Source organism: Amphiprion ocellaris, chromosome 12 (assembly GCF_022539595.1).
Source record: "Amphiprion ocellaris isolate individual 3 ecotype Okinawa chromosome 12, ASM2253959v1, whole genome shotgun sequence".
In the NCBI taxonomy this organism is placed as follows: Eukaryota; Metazoa; Chordata; class Actinopteri; family Pomacentridae; genus Amphiprion; species Amphiprion ocellaris.
Genome location: NC_072777.1, coordinates 35,731,426 through 35,748,199, shown reverse-complemented (window position 1 = coordinate 35,748,199; position 16,774 = coordinate 35,731,426). Strand labels below are relative to the sequence as shown.

Genomic DNA, 16,774 nt, shown 5'->3' with positions numbered 1-16,774 from the left:
CAATCAGTAGATGAGATGGATGTCAATCATTCTCTAAAAATATCACTATGTGTTGTAAATTCTCTGCTCAGATGTTTGAAATGAAGATTTTATCACTGCTTACATGTTTCATAAATGTGTGTTTTAAGCACAAAATAAAACAAGATGAAACTGTATTAATCTCTAGGCAAATTCCCTCAGAAAATGTAAATAAATCCATAAAATAAAGATTATCTGATTCACGTTTCTCTGGTAAATCCCCCAAAATATCACAATGTTCTCCAAATTCTGTTTAAAATGAAAGTGTAATACCAATTTAAGTACCACATACAGTTTCATATACGTGTTTTTGATACACAAGATAAGATAAAATTTTATTAAGCTTTAAGGAACTTCCTTTGCACAAAGAGTTACATAAAATAAAAATACTGTTATGCAATTTTCATCAGTAAATGCCTCAATGTGTTGTAAAGTCCTTGATTATGTATTCAAATTGTAAATGTAATAACAGGTTTATTCCTACGTACGGTTTTTATATGTATTTTTGCAGTTTCCAGGTGAAGATCTCCAACCATGGGGCTAATTTTGCTCGTCTTGTAGCATCAAAAAATGGAAAACACTTTTTTTTATCAGAGTGGATCCAAAATGTACAAACAAACTAGACAAAATGACCCAAAATGACCAAATAAGCCAGCCTGCCTCCAAACAGAGAGTTTCTCTTGTATGTTTTTCTCAACATGTGATGAGTATTCAGGTTTTAAATGACCGTGGATGTAGAACCCATAGAACTGAATGGACGGCTGTGGTTTCTTCCGCTGATTTTCTGAGACTTCAAACGAGGTTAAACAACGAGGAAGTGGAGCAGAAGGAGAGGAAAGGGGAAGGAAGAAGCGTATGTTTGTGTTTGTGTTTCTTTTTCTTCTTTAATGACGTTATAATTGGGCGGCTTCAGGGCTGAACTCTGCTTGTTTTCGTTATCGTTCCACTGAAAAACTCATCCAGAAGCTTCCCTCCATATACCTGCAACTGAAAAGATGCTTTTTTTCATCACACACGGCTTTAATTTCTGCCAGTCAAAGGTTTCAAAACACAAAAAGAAACCGAGAGCTTCGTACAACATGCTGAGTGATGAGATTCACTAACAGAAATCCAGTGTTTGTGTGTTTGTCCAGTTTGCTGGATTTTGGTTGATTTTTATGTGAATGTTCTTAAAGAAAATATTAGAAGTTTTACTGATATATATGGAATCACTTTAGATATTTTTAGGATTTTTTTGGAACATTTTTACTCATTTTTTGAAAAAATATTTACAAGAATTTTCTTGCTAAATTTGGGGAATTTTTTTTTAAATAAAACTTTTAAGGGAAACTTTTAAGGAATTATTGGAATTTTCTTCCTGAAGGTTTTGCAAATTTAAAGTTTGAAAATGGAAAATGTGGGGAAAAAATATCACTTTAGATATTTTTAGGATTTTTTTTGAAGATTTTGACAAATTTTTGGAAAATATTTCCAAGCATTTTCTTGCCAAATTTTTTTTTTTTTTTTTAAAATAAAACTTTTAAGTAAAACTTTTAAGGAATTATTGGAATTTTCTTCTTGAAGGTTTTGCAAATTTTCGGAAATTTGGGGATTTTTTTTCGTGAATTTTTGGATTTTTTTCAGACAAGGAAACAATATTTTTTGGTGCCTGTAAATGAAGACAACAGGAGGGTTAAATGCATTGTTCCCTGGTTCCAGAGCATCATCCCATCGGCTCAGAGGCTTTTCAGACGTAATGACGTTATTCTCTTGAAGTAATTACTCCTCCATTACACCCAGAGTGGAATCAACATTTTTTATTCTGCACTAATGTGTTTTAACAGTCAGTTTATCAGTCCTCCTCCGAGGAAGAAAAGATTCACAATCCTGCTTCTTCACCAAACAGCATCCTTCAGATCAACCCATTAAAGGTTTCAGATACACAACTGGAATAGTTTCAGTACCAAAATCTATTTACAACATGGCATCAGAGGTGGCAGGAGAACAACTGTGACGGTCAAACCTCCTGTCAGAGACGACTCCATCAGTCTAAGAAGCTTCACTACAAACAAACCACAAAGTGCAGAATGTTGGCTGACAGAAATATCAAAATATAAGCAACCAAAAGAACACAAACGTCACATTAAATGTAAAAGTTTGTCGTGAATGGTGTCCTAATGTAGGTGATGAATGCATCAAGTTTCCAGCGTAAAGACGGAGTGACGTAGAATTATGAACACATTTACAAAAGTGCTTCATGTTGTAGCCCTGCACAGATTTTTACAAACATCTGTTGTAGTGAAATCCCACATCCAGTGTTTATTCTGTACAGGATTTAACCCAAAGGAAGAACCAGGAGTCTGTTGGTTCATCAGCTTCCAGTAAATGATGACGTTTATGACATACAGCAGGTTGTTTAACAGGAAGGTAACAGTACTGGTTCTGTTAGTTTTAGATCAGAGGTGTCCAACATGCGGCCCGTGGGCCAAAAGTGGTCCTCCAGAGGGTCCAATCCGGCCCTCAAAGTGTAAAAATTCCAGAGAAGACATTAACTGCAGATTGTAAATTAGTAAAACTATAAATTTAAAATCATTTCTAGACCATGACAAGTTGTTTGGATCATAAAGTAAAATACTGGATTGTTCATTGTTCTGTTGTCGTTTTGTGTCTCGTTTTTGTAATATTTTGTCTTTTTTTGTCTGACTTTTGTTGTTTGTCTCATCTTTTTGTTGTTGTGTTTCCTTTTTGTCTCGCTTGTGTTTTTTGTCTTATTTTTGTCATTTTGTGTTCTGCTTTATTCCTTGTTTTGTTTCACGCTTTTGTCATTTTTTGTCTCCTTTTAGTCATTTGTATATTTTTTTGACATTTTGTAACTTTTTTGTCTAATTTTTTTGTCTCTTTTTTGTTTTAGTTCATGTTGTGTGTCTCATTTTTGTAATATTTCGTCTTGTTTTAGTTTTTTTGTTGTTTTTTTGTCTGACGTGTTGTTTTGATCATACAGTAAAATCCTATATGATTCAGTTCCAGATGACTAAATGTTGTGTTTCTTTGTCAACACTCTGTGATCTGGAAGTTGTAATGTGGAAATGATAAACTGAGGCTGAATGTTGATGAAACTGAACTTATTTTTTTAAAGAAATTTCAGCTTGTTTATAATGTTTTGTAAAGAATTTTAATTCCTTAAATGTGAACATTTTTGCACTAAACCAAAGGAACCATTAGGAGTTGTGGTTATTTCTAGGTTATTCTGCTGTGGTTTTACTGGTCCAGTTCACTGGAGATCAGACTGGGATGAATGTGGAACCTGGACTAAGATCAGTTTGACTCTCCTGGTTTAAAGGGATCAGAGACAGTGTGGCACATTGAACATAAGGTGTGCATAAAGTGAAAGTGTGAAAAATACAGACACATTTTTTTGAATCTTTCATCCTAAAAGTGATCAGACACAATATTAAAACCAGCTACATGTTATTGTGTGGGACCCGCAGTGGATTTGGGGCTAGCAGTGGATCCTTTGGGTCCCGTGGATCAGACTACTTCCTGTATGTTCCAACAGATTGAGTCAGCACTTTGAGCTCTTGGTCGTGTTCCCTGAGTCGTTCTTGAGCAGTTTTTTGCAGTTTAGTGGAAGAGATCGTTGCCAAGAGAAGGTGTCCACAGCAGCAACTATTAATCCGTTATTAGTTTAATTATTAGTCCAGTCACCAACTATATGATTGATCGGTCTAGATCTTCCGATTCCAGCTCCTTGGATTTGAGTATTCCATTCTTCATGACAGTAATCTGCAACAAGACATGAGATTTCCATTTTGACCTTTGGGAAACACCAATTTTGGACATTTTTCCCCATTTTCTGACATTTTATCTACCAAACAGCCAATCAATTTACCAAGAAAATTAGAGATGTCCGATATTGGCTTTTTTGGCGATAACCGATATGCCGATATTGTTCAACTCTCAATTTCTGATTCCGATATCAACCGATACCGATATCTGTGGGCTATTTAACTAATTCTAGGTAACATCACATATCTGATGTGGTGGAATTAACACATTATGCCTCATTTTATTGTGATGCTCCATTGGATGCATTCTCAGATACAACAAGGCTTTCAGATGGAAACATTGTCTGAGAAAAATAAGAATTTTATCGGTTTTTATGATAGGCAAAAAAATCCGCTGACGATACTGACAGATATTACATTTGTATGCCAATGTCGGGCCAATATTATCGGACATCCCTAAAGAAAATGTTACCGTGAATAAAATCGACTCCAGATTTACCAGAGCGTTAACCTCATTCTCAGTGGTTTCAGGATCGTGGCTGATCAGTGTACATAATAAATGATAACCGTCTTAAAAGAGGTCCTAATTTTCACAGTTTTTCATCTTCATGGCTCTCTGCTCCGGCGTTTTGCGTCGTCGCTTCTTCTGCCGTCTCCTGGCCGTGGCGTCGAAGCAGGTGACCATCATGACGTTGGCCTTGCAGATGTTCAGTCGGGTCTCCAGTCCAGACGTCACCACCTCAAGGGCCTCCAGGTGCTCCAGAGAATCCACCTCGAAGGTCTGCCACAGGTCGACTGGGGAAGGAAAACAAGGTAACACCTCTCCTGAGACACCACTGTACTGTAGGGAACACTGCTTTGTAGGGTTTAGATCAGACTACAGGGACCTTAGGGAGATCTTTGTTGTAGTATTTCTGCATGACGGCTGCTCAGGACACAGAGAATTCTTCATTTCAAAACTCACAATTTGTTTTCTATTTTAGCACAAAAGGCATCATGATCACATAGCTTCAGTATTGGCCTCTCTCCACTGGCTTGCTGTCTGTTTCAGGATCGATTTTTAGATTTTATCGTTTGTGTCTCGGTTGTTTTTTAAATGGTATTTTCCAGTTAGAGTACTGAGGTTGACCAACCAGTTGCTCTTCATGTTCTGAGATTTTGACATGAGACTTTAGATCTGAACTAGATCTGGTTCTGCTGTTTGTTCATCAGTATTTAGTCCAATGTTCTGAACACATCTGGGGAAAAAAACAACTTAAAAATGTTGTCAAGAGAAACTTATGTGAGTTTTAATTTCATAGCAAAACAATTAGAGAATAATTGTCAGATTAACTAAAATAAATGTGAAAAGTTATTAGTAGCTGTCCTAAGTGATATAGATTTTTGTATACTGCACCTTAAAAAGAAAAGTAAAAAAAAACAAACTGTGGAAAAACTACACTAAAAACATAACTTTAAAAATATACGATCACATTCAAAAACTGAAAACAATGAAAATAATACCAAAAATCTGCAAAATAATAATATTTGTAGTAGAAATGTATAATTTTATGGTCACACATTGTAAAAGAACAAATTACTGTTTGTAAAATTATAGATTTTTTAATATAGACATTATTCAGTGGAGCCTGTTATTTTTTTTTCTGTGACTGTTCTTGGTAATTAAACAAAACAAATCAGCAAAATAACAGTTCAAAAAGGTTTTTTTTACCATTTAAAAAAATGTATATACATAATTTTTCTTTTTGATAAAAGCTAATACCTGTAAAATAATGATAATAATGATACGTTTGCTGATTTAACCTTGTAAGACCCCAGCTTTGGCTGCATTTTAGATTTCTTCTAGTTATTTAGGATCAGGAATAAACAATAAATATAATAATTGGATAGTATCTAATATCTGATCATTATATTTTATTATACCTAATAAAATAAAATAATATTAATAGTATATTTAAATAGTTATTGTTACCATTATTATTATTAACAATCCGCTTTTAAAAAAAATGATGTCCACATAAACACTGTAATACACATATCTATCTATCTATCTATCTATCTATCTATCTATCTATCTATCTATCTATCTATCTATCTATCTATCTATCTATCTATCTATCTATCTATCTATCTATCATCTATCTATCTATCTATCTATCTATCTATCTATATATATATATATATATATCACATCAAAAATGATCATTTTCATAAATAATAATTTATTCTTTCCCAACCTTTGATTATAAAATTACACTAAATTTACTGTTTAGATCAGCAAAAAGTCTCATTATATGACAGATATTTGATTATTATTTAAATTATGTATATTAAAGATTGATTTTAAATATTTTACTGTCTGTTTTGTTAAATTACACAACTTTCTAGCTAAATAAGGAGGGGTTGGGTGTTTTTTAGCCCTGACTTTTTAAGTGGAATTGTTTTTTTGCAGTCAACATCTTTAGTTATTTTTACTAATTATTATCTGTAATGTAACAAACATGAGAAAGCTGTAAGATTGCGGTAAACTGTGTTTTCCTGATCTGTCTCCACTCACTCTACAGTAGATCTGTTTAGTAAAAGCCGGAGGAAGCAGGACTCTACTGACACTCTCGGTTCCACTTGTCGGGCTGCAGCATGAGGTTGTGTTTGGCCTCCTCCAGCTCCCTCCTCAGGCTGGAATATTTGGATCGAACCTCTGAGATCCTCTGCTGACGAAGCTCCAGAAACTTCAGCTTTGCACTGAAGCATGTTGGCCCCTAAAACACACACAAACACACACATTTCACTGCTTTTATTAACATCCATCTCGTAAATAATAAGTCGTTTTAAAAAGCTTCCTCCAGAATAAAACGCCTCCCACGTCGGCTTTTCTCTTGTTCTCATTAAATATAAAGTGTGTGGTGTCTGGGCTGGAGCATGATGTTTGGTTTGTTTGGTTTGTCTTCACACTCATAAACACCATGTTAGGGCAGAGATTAGACCTCTGGAGGGGCAAATAAAACAGTCGGATTATTCTAACCTTATTTTAAAGGTCACTACATGCCCATTATTCACAGAGAAATAAAAAAGAACGTCTAAATATAAAGGATATAACGCAAGCATTGCTGCAGAGCCAGGAGTTATATTTCAGTAATTCTGTCCTCCCAAAGGACAAACAATCAATAACTAAAACAGATACTTTCATTAAATCAAAGTGTGCATTTTCTTTTTTAAATCTTGCCGTATGTTTTCCCTACACCGTGTCTGTCCTGCTTCTGTCTTTGTTCCCGGCTGCAGCTCTGACCCACTTTCCCCCCATGTGGTCATTAAAATTGCATCAAAGTTGGCGTGTTGGAGGCTGGAGGAGGCGGAGAGTCGTCTCCTGAGGCCAGACCTCTCATCATGGGGACCTGACGTCACCTCACCCTCCTCATCCTCAGCACCACGCTCTGCTCTGGAGCTTTATTCCAGCTGGAGTCTCTTCATTACTCAGGGTCACTTCTTTAAGAACTCTCTTCCTCAGCAACGTGATGCTTCTACTATCTTTTTATTAGTAGATTAGAGTCAGTCTTTAACTCACCCAGACAGATTCCTCCTTAGACTGACAGCAGATGATGATCTACAACCTTTAAGCCAATAATTCTAATTTTTTCTACTCACTTTTAGATCTTATTTTTCACAACTCACTACTTTATGAACTTGAATTACTGTTTTTTGGCTCTAACTTCCTCAACAATCAATTTTGTAAAATTACACATAATAACTCACAGAAAAAGTACTAATTTACAAAACAATTTCATTTAATTTTAAAAAGGCCAAAACTGTAAATAATGTCCACATCAAACATGATCATTTTCATAAATAATTAGTTCTTTACCAACCTTTGACTATAGAATTACACTAAATGTACTGTTTAAATCAGCAAAAAGTCTCATTATATGACAGATAATTGATTATTATTAAAATTATGTATATTAAAGATTGATGTTAAATATTTTATAAATTGTCTGTGTTTTGTTAAATGACACTATTTTCTAGCTAAATAAACTATGAAATTACATGATGACTCAGGCCTAATCTGTGCAAAAATCTGTATACAAATAGGATTTTTTTTTCTTGAACATCACAGTAAAATTACACTGTTTTACTGTATTTTAATCAGGTAAAAATATCATTATTTTACAGATATCTGCCATTATTTTTACAGCTTTTCAACATTACTGTATTTCACAGGTTTTTAATTAATTTTCTCTGACACTGTTACTTGGGTAAAATCAAATAATTAATAATTTTGTACTCATAACCTCAATATTTAAACTTGTTAGGCAGATTGGCAACAATAATCTCAGCTAAATAACAGCATCTTCTTCAGAATGAAGTTGCAGCAATGAAATCAAATCATTTAATTTAACCAGTGGCATTGATTTTACTCGTTAACTTAATTTGAATGAACTTAATTCAATTGTGTGTCGCTAATTGAAGCAGTTAATTTAAGTTTGTCCAACAGATTTAGTTTTTCAGGTGAATCCGTCTGTTTAATAAAGTGAAATCTGTGTCCAGGATCCTTCTCGTCTGTTTCCAGCTGGTTGCCAGAAGAGGTTCATAAAGGTCCTAACCTCTTTTTTAAAAAATCAAAATAAATGCAGCACCTGTTTGCCAGCACCTGCTCTTTTCTGCATCCTCTGCATGTTGTCGATCTCATAGACTTTGATCTCGTAGGCTTCTGGGATTCCTCGATCCATCCAGCGGGACCTCAGGCCGCTGGTGGAGCGCTTCAGGGTCGGAGGAGCATCATGGGAAAGACGGCGCTGGTGAGTACCTGGTGGAAACACAGCAGTGTTTCCTTTATGACACTTTCTGAGTTATTCAAGTCAAAAAAAGACCACAAATCAAACAGTATTTAATGCAGGATTACATTTTTGTTGAATTTTAATTAGGGGTGTCCGATAATATCGGCCCTCCGATATTATCGGACCGATATTGGGATAAAAATGTAACATCGGTCAGTATCATTATTGTTTTTTTTTTTCCTATCGTGAACTCTGATAAAATAATGCCTGGATTTTGCCGACATTTACATTGACTCAGAGGGAGGGAGGGAGGGAACTGTTGTTTGAGACAATTAACCCTGTAAGAACCAAATATGGGGAAAAAAATTAGCCAAAAAATAAATAAATAAAACAAACAAAAAATAATTATATATACACCAAAGTTTAGCAAAAAATAAATAAATAAATTTTATATGTGTATATATATGTGTGTGTGTGTGTGTGTGTGTGTGTGTGTGTGTGTGTGTGTGTGTGTGTGTGTGTGTGTGTGTGTGTGTGTGTGTGTGTGTAATTTTTGCTTTTTTTTGCTCAACTTTTTCTGTATAAAAGAAAGTAATAATTTAACAAAATAAAACTGATGTTTTATTTTTGCAACAGTGGGTTTCACAGATTTGAAAAAAAAGGCATTTTTTCCATAACTTAAGTTGAAGTAGTTTTCTGATCTGAAAGCCTTGTTGCATCTGAGAATACATCCAATGGGGCATCACAATAAAATGAGGCATGATGTGTTAAAACCTGGACACTCTTTATCACTCAGCCATCTGCTTTTCCCACTAACCCACCCTTCCACACTCATCACTGTGATCTCTATAAACTGGTGGTGTCCCTTTCTCATACCGACAGCTTCACCACTGGTTTCATTTAGTTTAGAAGTCAATTCTGGACCAAACACCTCCCTACCTGTCCTGTCTTCTTCACCTCGCGTATAACTCATATCACACTAGGTCTAGTGAATACATGAAGCTCACCATCTCCAGTACTTCTACTATTTGTGGCCGTAGCTCCTTTGACTTTGCAGCAGCTAATGACTGGAACTCCTTACAAAATAAAATGAATAAAAAACTAATTTAATAAAAAATTTGCACTAGGATTAAACTTGAAATGTCGTTGCTGGATCATCTGCTGAATATAGAGTCATATAGTCAAAGCTACAGTGAGAATAAATCCATGATAACTGAAGGTTTGTGTCTCCTTCACCTCTAATTCAGAGGCTGTGTTTACTCCTGGGAAACTGAAGCTAAATATTAGCCTCGGGATGAATGCAGCTTGCTCAGCTTTGACATTATTCATGAGATTCAAGACAATAGATGTGATTTCTGCCACTGTTTCTGGGCTGACTCAGAGAATATAAATAGTAGCTCTATATTTGTGCTTTATGACCTTAAGATAACTACAGATAGAATTTAATCACCCAGTTAGCTGCAGGTTATTCTGAGGGACTTTAAATCCATAACCTCATCAATAACAAGCCGTTTTTTCTGTTTTTATCGCTCCATTAGCAGCAGTAACACAATATTAACCAGCTAAAACACTTCCAGAGGTTTCTCAGTATGAGATTCCATTAGAAGGACAGTTCATATCCACACACCCGTCTGTATAACCGACTGTATCAGACAAACATTCACATTAAGTCTCTGCATTACTGAGTGTTCATGTGTTAATGATGCTCCTGCAGACTGAATCAGGCTTTTAATGCCAGTCAGGACACTGGGTCTGACTGCATTCTACAGATGTGTGTCATCTCTAATTAATGTCACATTAATATGTTATGTGGTCCGTTACAGGCCAGAAACATCAAGCTGGGACCGTCATTCATGTAAGGATGGTGTCAGAGGTTTGTTGTTGGTGCTGGTAGAGTGTGTTGAGAAGGGGCTAATTTAAGCAGAATTCTTCCAGTGTAGACATCACATACTGTAGTGTCTCGTTATTTGTTTATCTATTTATGCAAAAACTTCACTTTAACACTGGATTCAAATTTCCATCAAAATTGGATTTCATTTTATTTTTTTTTAAATATGAATTGAAATCTAATTTTGTACGAGAATAAAGACCAATATAGTCTATCGAATCTGGGTCAATACAGGTACGTGCAATTAACCCTCCTGTTGGTTGAATTCGATAAAATCTTGGAAATGGTTTGTTCAAAAGAAAACAAGGCTTCAGAAATCAGATTAAATTGCATAATTCAGTTTTCATCCAGATCAGACCTTCAGTATGTGGTTTAGTAAGACTGGGATACCTGTAATTCATAAAAATAGTTCCCCTTATCCAAGCAGAGGAGTGGATTCATGGTGGATTTCAAATCGCTCTCTTGTCTAGCTATAGTTTTACATCAGTTAGGTTAATCTACATAATCAATAACACTGTAGGGTCTCAGCCTTTTATATGTAGTTTTTTATATCAATTTTGTAGCCTTTTAAACCTAATATGTAAATTACTCGTGTAAAACCACAGGTTAAATGTCACAAAAACAATGTTTAGTTTTGCTAGGCTGCATGTTTGCGATGTTATTTAGTAAATCTGTCTAATTTGACGTGTTTTATTGTATAGCGCTTCGTAACCTTGTTTTCTAAAAGGTCCTATACAAAAAATGATTCTTTTATTACTATTTAGTTTGCTTTAAGCAATATCTACATATTTTTGTCTATTTCTAACTGCTTTTACCTTTTATTATTTACTTGCTTACATATTTGTTTATTTATTTACTATTACTAGTATTATTATTATTACTGCTTCTATTCTTGTCTTTATGGTTTTACCTTCTATTTTCTTTTTTTCTACCTGCTGTTTTTTTTTTTGTTTTGTTTTACTCGGATGTGGGATTTTTGGTTCTTTTATTATTTTATCTGGTGTTGATTCATTTTGTAAGTGTTTTACCGTGTTTAATTCTCTGGTCTTTCTGTTTGAACTGACCTTTCTTCTCTTTTTTGACCCGTCTGTAAAGCACGATGTAAAGTCTGTTTCAAAAGGTGACGTATAAATATAGTTATTAACCCTCATGTCGTCCTGCGGGTCAAAATTGACCCATTTTAAAGTTTGAAAATGTGGGGAAAAAAATATTTTCACAGTGAAACTTCTGATGTCCACGTTTTCAAAATTTTTGGGAAATCTTTGAACATTTTTTAATGGGAAAAAAATAAATATTAAAAATGTTTCTTAAGAACATTCACAAAAAAATGTATTTTTATGTGAATGTTCTTAAAGAAAATATTAGAAGTTTTACTGATATATATGTAATCACTTTAGATATTTTACAGTTTTTTTTGGAAGATTTTTACTAATTATTTGAAAATATTTCCAAGAATTTTCTTACCAAATTTGGGGGATTTTTTAAATAAAACTTTTAAAGAAAACTTTTAAGGAATTATTGGAATTTTCTTCCTGAAGGTTTTGCAAATTTTCTGAAATTTGGGGAATTTTTTTTGCTGAATTTTTGAAATTTTTTACAGACAAGGAAGCTATATGTTTGGTGCCAGTAAATGAGGACAACAGGAGGGTTGATGGAGGGACAGTGGATCGGCCTTGCAGCTAGAAGACCTCCGGTTCACGTCCCGGCGTTCCCGGGATCTTTCTGCATGGAGTTGGCATGTTCTCCCTGTGTGTTGTACAGATAATGATGGATGGATGTTCTAAAAAGCCTGTTAACCAGGTGTTTTACCTGTGTTTCCTCGTCTCCGGGATGATCTGCTGCTGCGAGCTATGCTGAGCATGGAGCCGCTCCTGTCGCTGACCGAGTCTCTGGCGGAGGCGCTGCTTCCCGTGGCCTCGCTGTCCCTCACCATGCTGTCGTAGCCGCTGCTCACCAGACTGTTCCTATTGGAAAAATACAGCGATGTCTTCCCCATGGCCGGCGGCAGGTCTCCGCTCAACACGCTGGTCGTGTCGCTGGCGTGTCCGCTCATGTGGTCCGGCATGCGGGGCGCCGTCACCTGGCTGTACGGGGAGGGCAGCGCCGTCGTTTGGTCCGGTACTGCCGCTGCTGTCGGACTGGAGGGTTTGTCTTTGAGAAGGTCAGAAATCCGACCGTTGACGAACCCCTGGATGGCAGATTTTGTAGACGAACACGTGGAGCTCTGACTCGGAGTCCGGCTGATGGAGTGATAAGATCTGGGAGGGGAGGAGGAGAAAAACGAGGACGTCCGCTCAAAGCTCACCGACTTATTGTCCGGGGAGAGGCTGGCGCTGCGGTTGATGGACTGCTGCAGGTTCTTGTGGGAGATGCTGAGGTTCTTGATGCTGGGGGCGGACAGGCGGCGCACTTTGGGGCCGGCCATTTTAAGCTTCCCAACAGCAGAGAGCTTGGAATGCCGACCGGAATGAGCCGCATGGTTTTCAGAAGGGAAGAAGTGGTGACTCTGGTCTGAACGAGGATTCTTCCTGGGGCTCCTGCTGGCTCTAGGAAAGGTACAGTCCCGCTCATTATTTCCTTTATGGCCTGACTTACAGGCCCCAGCCTCGACGCTTCCCTTGGAGCTCCCCTTAGAGCTCATGGAAGTGTTGCTGCTGCCTCTCTGCAGAGTTGGGAAGTCCCTCGGGGTTCTCCCCAGTGAATTAGTCCGACTAACCAGCTGCTCCAGTTTGGCGCTGAAAAGCCTGCCGCTGTCCTCGTTGCCACTTGTGTTCTTGTGTTTCATTTTTGGACTTGACATCTCATACAAAGACCCACCACCCTTTCTGAGAGCAACGCTAGATTCCTGTTTAAACTCGGCTCCGTGTTTCCGAGGAGAGGACATATGGAGGGAGTGCTGTCTGCCCTGCCTCCTCTCCAGAGTTACCCCGGGGCTACAAGGACTGGATGATGTCACCCCCCTTGGGTCTCTGCGGTCGTCTGCCACGTGACAGCCGAGGTGGCCGTCCAGGCAGCTGGTGTGTTGCCAGCCTCGAGGTAAACTGCCTGTTTTAGAGGAAGCCAGGGTGGTTTCATGGCAACCAGGTGAGAAGCCAGCTCTCCTGGGAGGATTCCCAACATCTCTGCTAACGATTTCTCCCCCCTCCGAGACCCTCTGAGTGGAACAAACAGGCTCACCATCTCTAAGGTGATGCTTGTCTACCTGTTTCTTTTCAAACATTTTGCTTTCTGCTGATTTGTTGCAGAAACCCGGATCTTCCAGGATAGTCGGGTTGTCAGAGATCTGGCGGCTAGATGAGTAACAAGTGTTGTTCCCGTTCTTATTCTCAAGAATCTTCCTACTTTCTGGACATTTAACATTATATCTTTTGAGCTCAGTTTCGTGACGACTGTCTTTTTCTTTGGCACCGTCCAAACCACAATCCACATCCGTGTCGATCAACATGTGGTTTATAAATGAAGGCAGGAACCCTTTCTCCCTCCTGTACTGATGTTGGGGCTTTTCATTGCCAGCCTTTGTGGCTTCAGGCTGAATACCTGAGCTTTTGTTTGTGTTAGAGGAACCTGCAGCAGATTCTTCGCTGATGTTGCTGATTATCCTGATTGGTTGAGAGCCAGCGGAGCCTTCAGTATTTGCCTGAGACTGGGCAGCATCCCTGATACAAATAATGTTTCCGCCTGTTCTCCCTCGGTCATACGCTCCACTAATGGTCACCTCCTCCACCATAGAGAAGACCAGTTCATCTTGACCTTTTAGGCCCAGCGGCTGTTGAACAGTCACTGTAATCGTGGCTTTCATTTCCTTAATGTCCTCTTTGGGGTGATTATGCAGCACATCTCCAAGTATAACACTTTTAGTTAAAGTGTTTGAAGCCGAGCAGGACGAGGAAGGAGATATGGGGGTGCTCTTTCCAACTGGTGAGGTCCTTTTGTCCGGTTTGAACCAATCAGCAGCTTCAGGACTTCCTTGTTTTCCTGAAGGCTGACTGCCCTGAGCATCTGCATTAAAGCCCTTGGAGGAGAGCTCATCACCTGGTTTAGGAGCTCCAGTCTTAGGAGGCTCAGTACGACAGGTCATGTTACGACTGAGAGTTTGATTCAGCAGTTCCTCGCTGGAGCTGGTTGCACCACACTCCTCACAGTCGTACAGACCTGAGTCCTCTCTCTGGAAAGTGTCTCCAGGGAAAGCACCATCCGTTTGCTTTTCTCCTGCAGAGGTCTGGCTGCAACCTAACCCCTGATTCAACAACGTCTGCGGTGCTTCTGATGCTTCTGCGTGTTTCCCTGAGTCTTTCTGGACCTGGGATTTGGTTGGGGTATTATTAAGAGAAGCGTTTTTAGAGGAAGACTTGAGTACATCCATGACCTCACTTCCATCAATGCAACCTAAACGCTCCTGAAGTTCAGCAAATGTGTCGCATTTCAGACAGTCCCTCTCTGGCTGCTTCCTCTCTGCTTTAAGAGCTTCAAGATGCCCTTGAACTGTTTCCTCCGTCTTCTTTTCTGCCTGCAGCTGAGGAATTCTCAGCAGCTCCTGAAGCAGAGCGGTGAACTCTGGGTCGTCCAAGTCGGCTTTGTTAGGATGCAGTGAAGGTATGATGGGCACGAACTCGGGCTGCACCTGCCTTGGGGCTACTTTAGAGTTAACCAAGCCATCGCAGTCTATTTGGATAACTGTGTCACAGGACTGGTCGCTGCTGGAGCGTTCGTCTAGTTCCCCACGTAGGCGGAAAGGACGCATGTCGACATCAACCTCATCGGTGGAGTGGAAAGTCCGCAGGGAGAAAGATGGAGGGCCTTTCTTTTCTTTGGTCAAACTCCTCCCGTATGGAGAACATGATGTGGACTGCTGGATAGAGAGAAACCATGTTATTAAGGGAGTACTAAAGCACTGATGAGACAGTTTGTGCAGCAAGTTTTAATCCTTGTGTCGTCCTGCAGGTCAAAATTGACCCGTTCTGGATTTTGACACTCAAATCACTGGAAAATATGATCCTCTCAAAACAAGAAAAAAAATACTTATTTCAAGGAACTTTTACCTTGAAATAAGTCAAAAAATCTGCCAATAGAACAAGTGAAAATGGCTTGGTAAGATTTCTTGAAATAAGATATGATATTTAGAATATTGAGATCTTAAAATTAGCTGGGAAAACTTGTTTTCAGCTCTGTTTTACCAGGATTGTCAAGCTTAGGTGTCGTAAAATAAGCCAGATATGCTTTTAAAAAAAAAAAAAAAAAATTTTTTTCACTCAAGAATAGATTTTTGCTTTCATGTAACCTCCTAATTTGAGATGCTTTATCCCTCCTGTTGTCCTCATTTATGGACACCAAAAAATATTGTTTCCTTGTCTGAAAAAATTCCAAAAATTCATCAAAAAAAATCCCCAAATTTATGAAAATTTGCACAACTTTCAGGAAGAAAATTCCAATAATTCCTTAAAAGTTTCCCTTGAAAGGTTTATTTGAAAAAAAAATCCCCCAAATTCGGCAAGAAAATTCTTGTAAATATTTTCAAAAAATGAGTAAAAATCTTCCAAAAAAAATCCTAAAAATATCTACAGTGATTCCATATATATCAGTAAAACTTCTAATATTTTCTTTAAGAACATTCACATAAAAATCAACCAAAATTCAGCAAAATTCACTGGATTTTGGTTGATTTTTATGTGAATGTTCTTAAGAAACATTTTTAATATTTCTTTTTTTTCCACCAAAAATGTTCAAAGATTTCCCAAAAATGTTGAAAATGTGGACATCAGAAGTTTCACTGTGAAAATATATATTTTTCCCACATTTTCAAACTTTGAAATGGGTCAATTTTGACCCGCTGGACGACACGAGGGTTAAACTTATTTTGAGTTTTCTTGTAAAATTCAACTCAAAACAAGATAATTTCACGATTGTTTGACTAAACAAGATATTTAAAACACATTGTCTTAAAACAAGTCCCTCCATCTGCTGAAATGTCATTTTTTAGGAGAATTTATCTCAAATCAAGTGGGATGAGACATTTTGACTAAAAATAAGACAAATAGACTTGGTAAGATTTTAAGTTTTTGCAGTAATGACCCCAAATGTGGAATGTTACTCACTTCAAGTGATACAAAAGACTGCTATCAAATTTCTCAAATACTCATTCAAATGTTCACAAATGTGCCCGGGATAATACCAAGTGTAAAAGGTCAAAAATCCCTCCCTCAATGTCAAAGTTTTCTTATGGTTACAAAACAGCTTTGAAAGTAGCTGTTATTATATAATATATCCACTGCTGATCAACTGCCCATTTGCGCACATGCGGTATGTTGGATAAACTGCCCAAAATGCCTTGCCAG

At 37.6% G+C, this 16,774-nt stretch overlaps 1 protein-coding gene and 1 long non-coding RNA gene across 5 annotated transcripts in view; one reads left to right on the top strand and one right to left on the bottom strand.

Annotated features, from left to right (window-relative positions):
* LOC129350187 (uncharacterized) overlaps positions 1–16,774 on the top strand; it is a 66,909-nt gene that overhangs the window by 27,405 nt on the left and 22,730 nt on the right. Inside the window, exons 3-5 of the long non-coding RNA XR_008603511.1 lie at positions 4,379–4,595; positions 6,347–8,372; positions 8,484–8,575. This is a non-coding gene — a long non-coding RNA (uncharacterized LOC129350187). The remainder of the gene's footprint in view (positions 1–4,378; positions 4,596–6,346; positions 8,373–8,483; positions 8,576–16,774) is intronic.
* Positions 1,800–16,774, bottom strand: part of kif26bb (kinesin family member 26Bb) — a 38,196-nt gene continuing 23,221 nt past the window's right edge. The window contains exons 12-16 of one of the 4 annotated variants that reach the window (XR_004846999.2): positions 12,252–15,291; positions 8,414–8,583; positions 6,391–6,541; positions 4,282–4,577; positions 1,800–3,780 (exon numbers count right to left, since the gene is read on the bottom strand). Coding sequence is in view for 3 of the 4 variants with exons in the window: in XM_023266006.3 (XP_023121774.2) it covers positions 4,366–4,577; positions 6,391–6,541; positions 8,414–8,583; positions 12,252–15,291 (3,573 nt within the window). In the remaining variant the exon portion in view is untranslated. Of the gene's footprint in view, positions 4,578–6,390; positions 6,542–8,413; positions 8,584–12,251; positions 15,292–16,774 lie in introns of all 4 variants that reach the window. The other 3 variants (XM_023266006.3, XM_035946310.2, XM_035946311.2) reach the window with 3 other exon arrangements.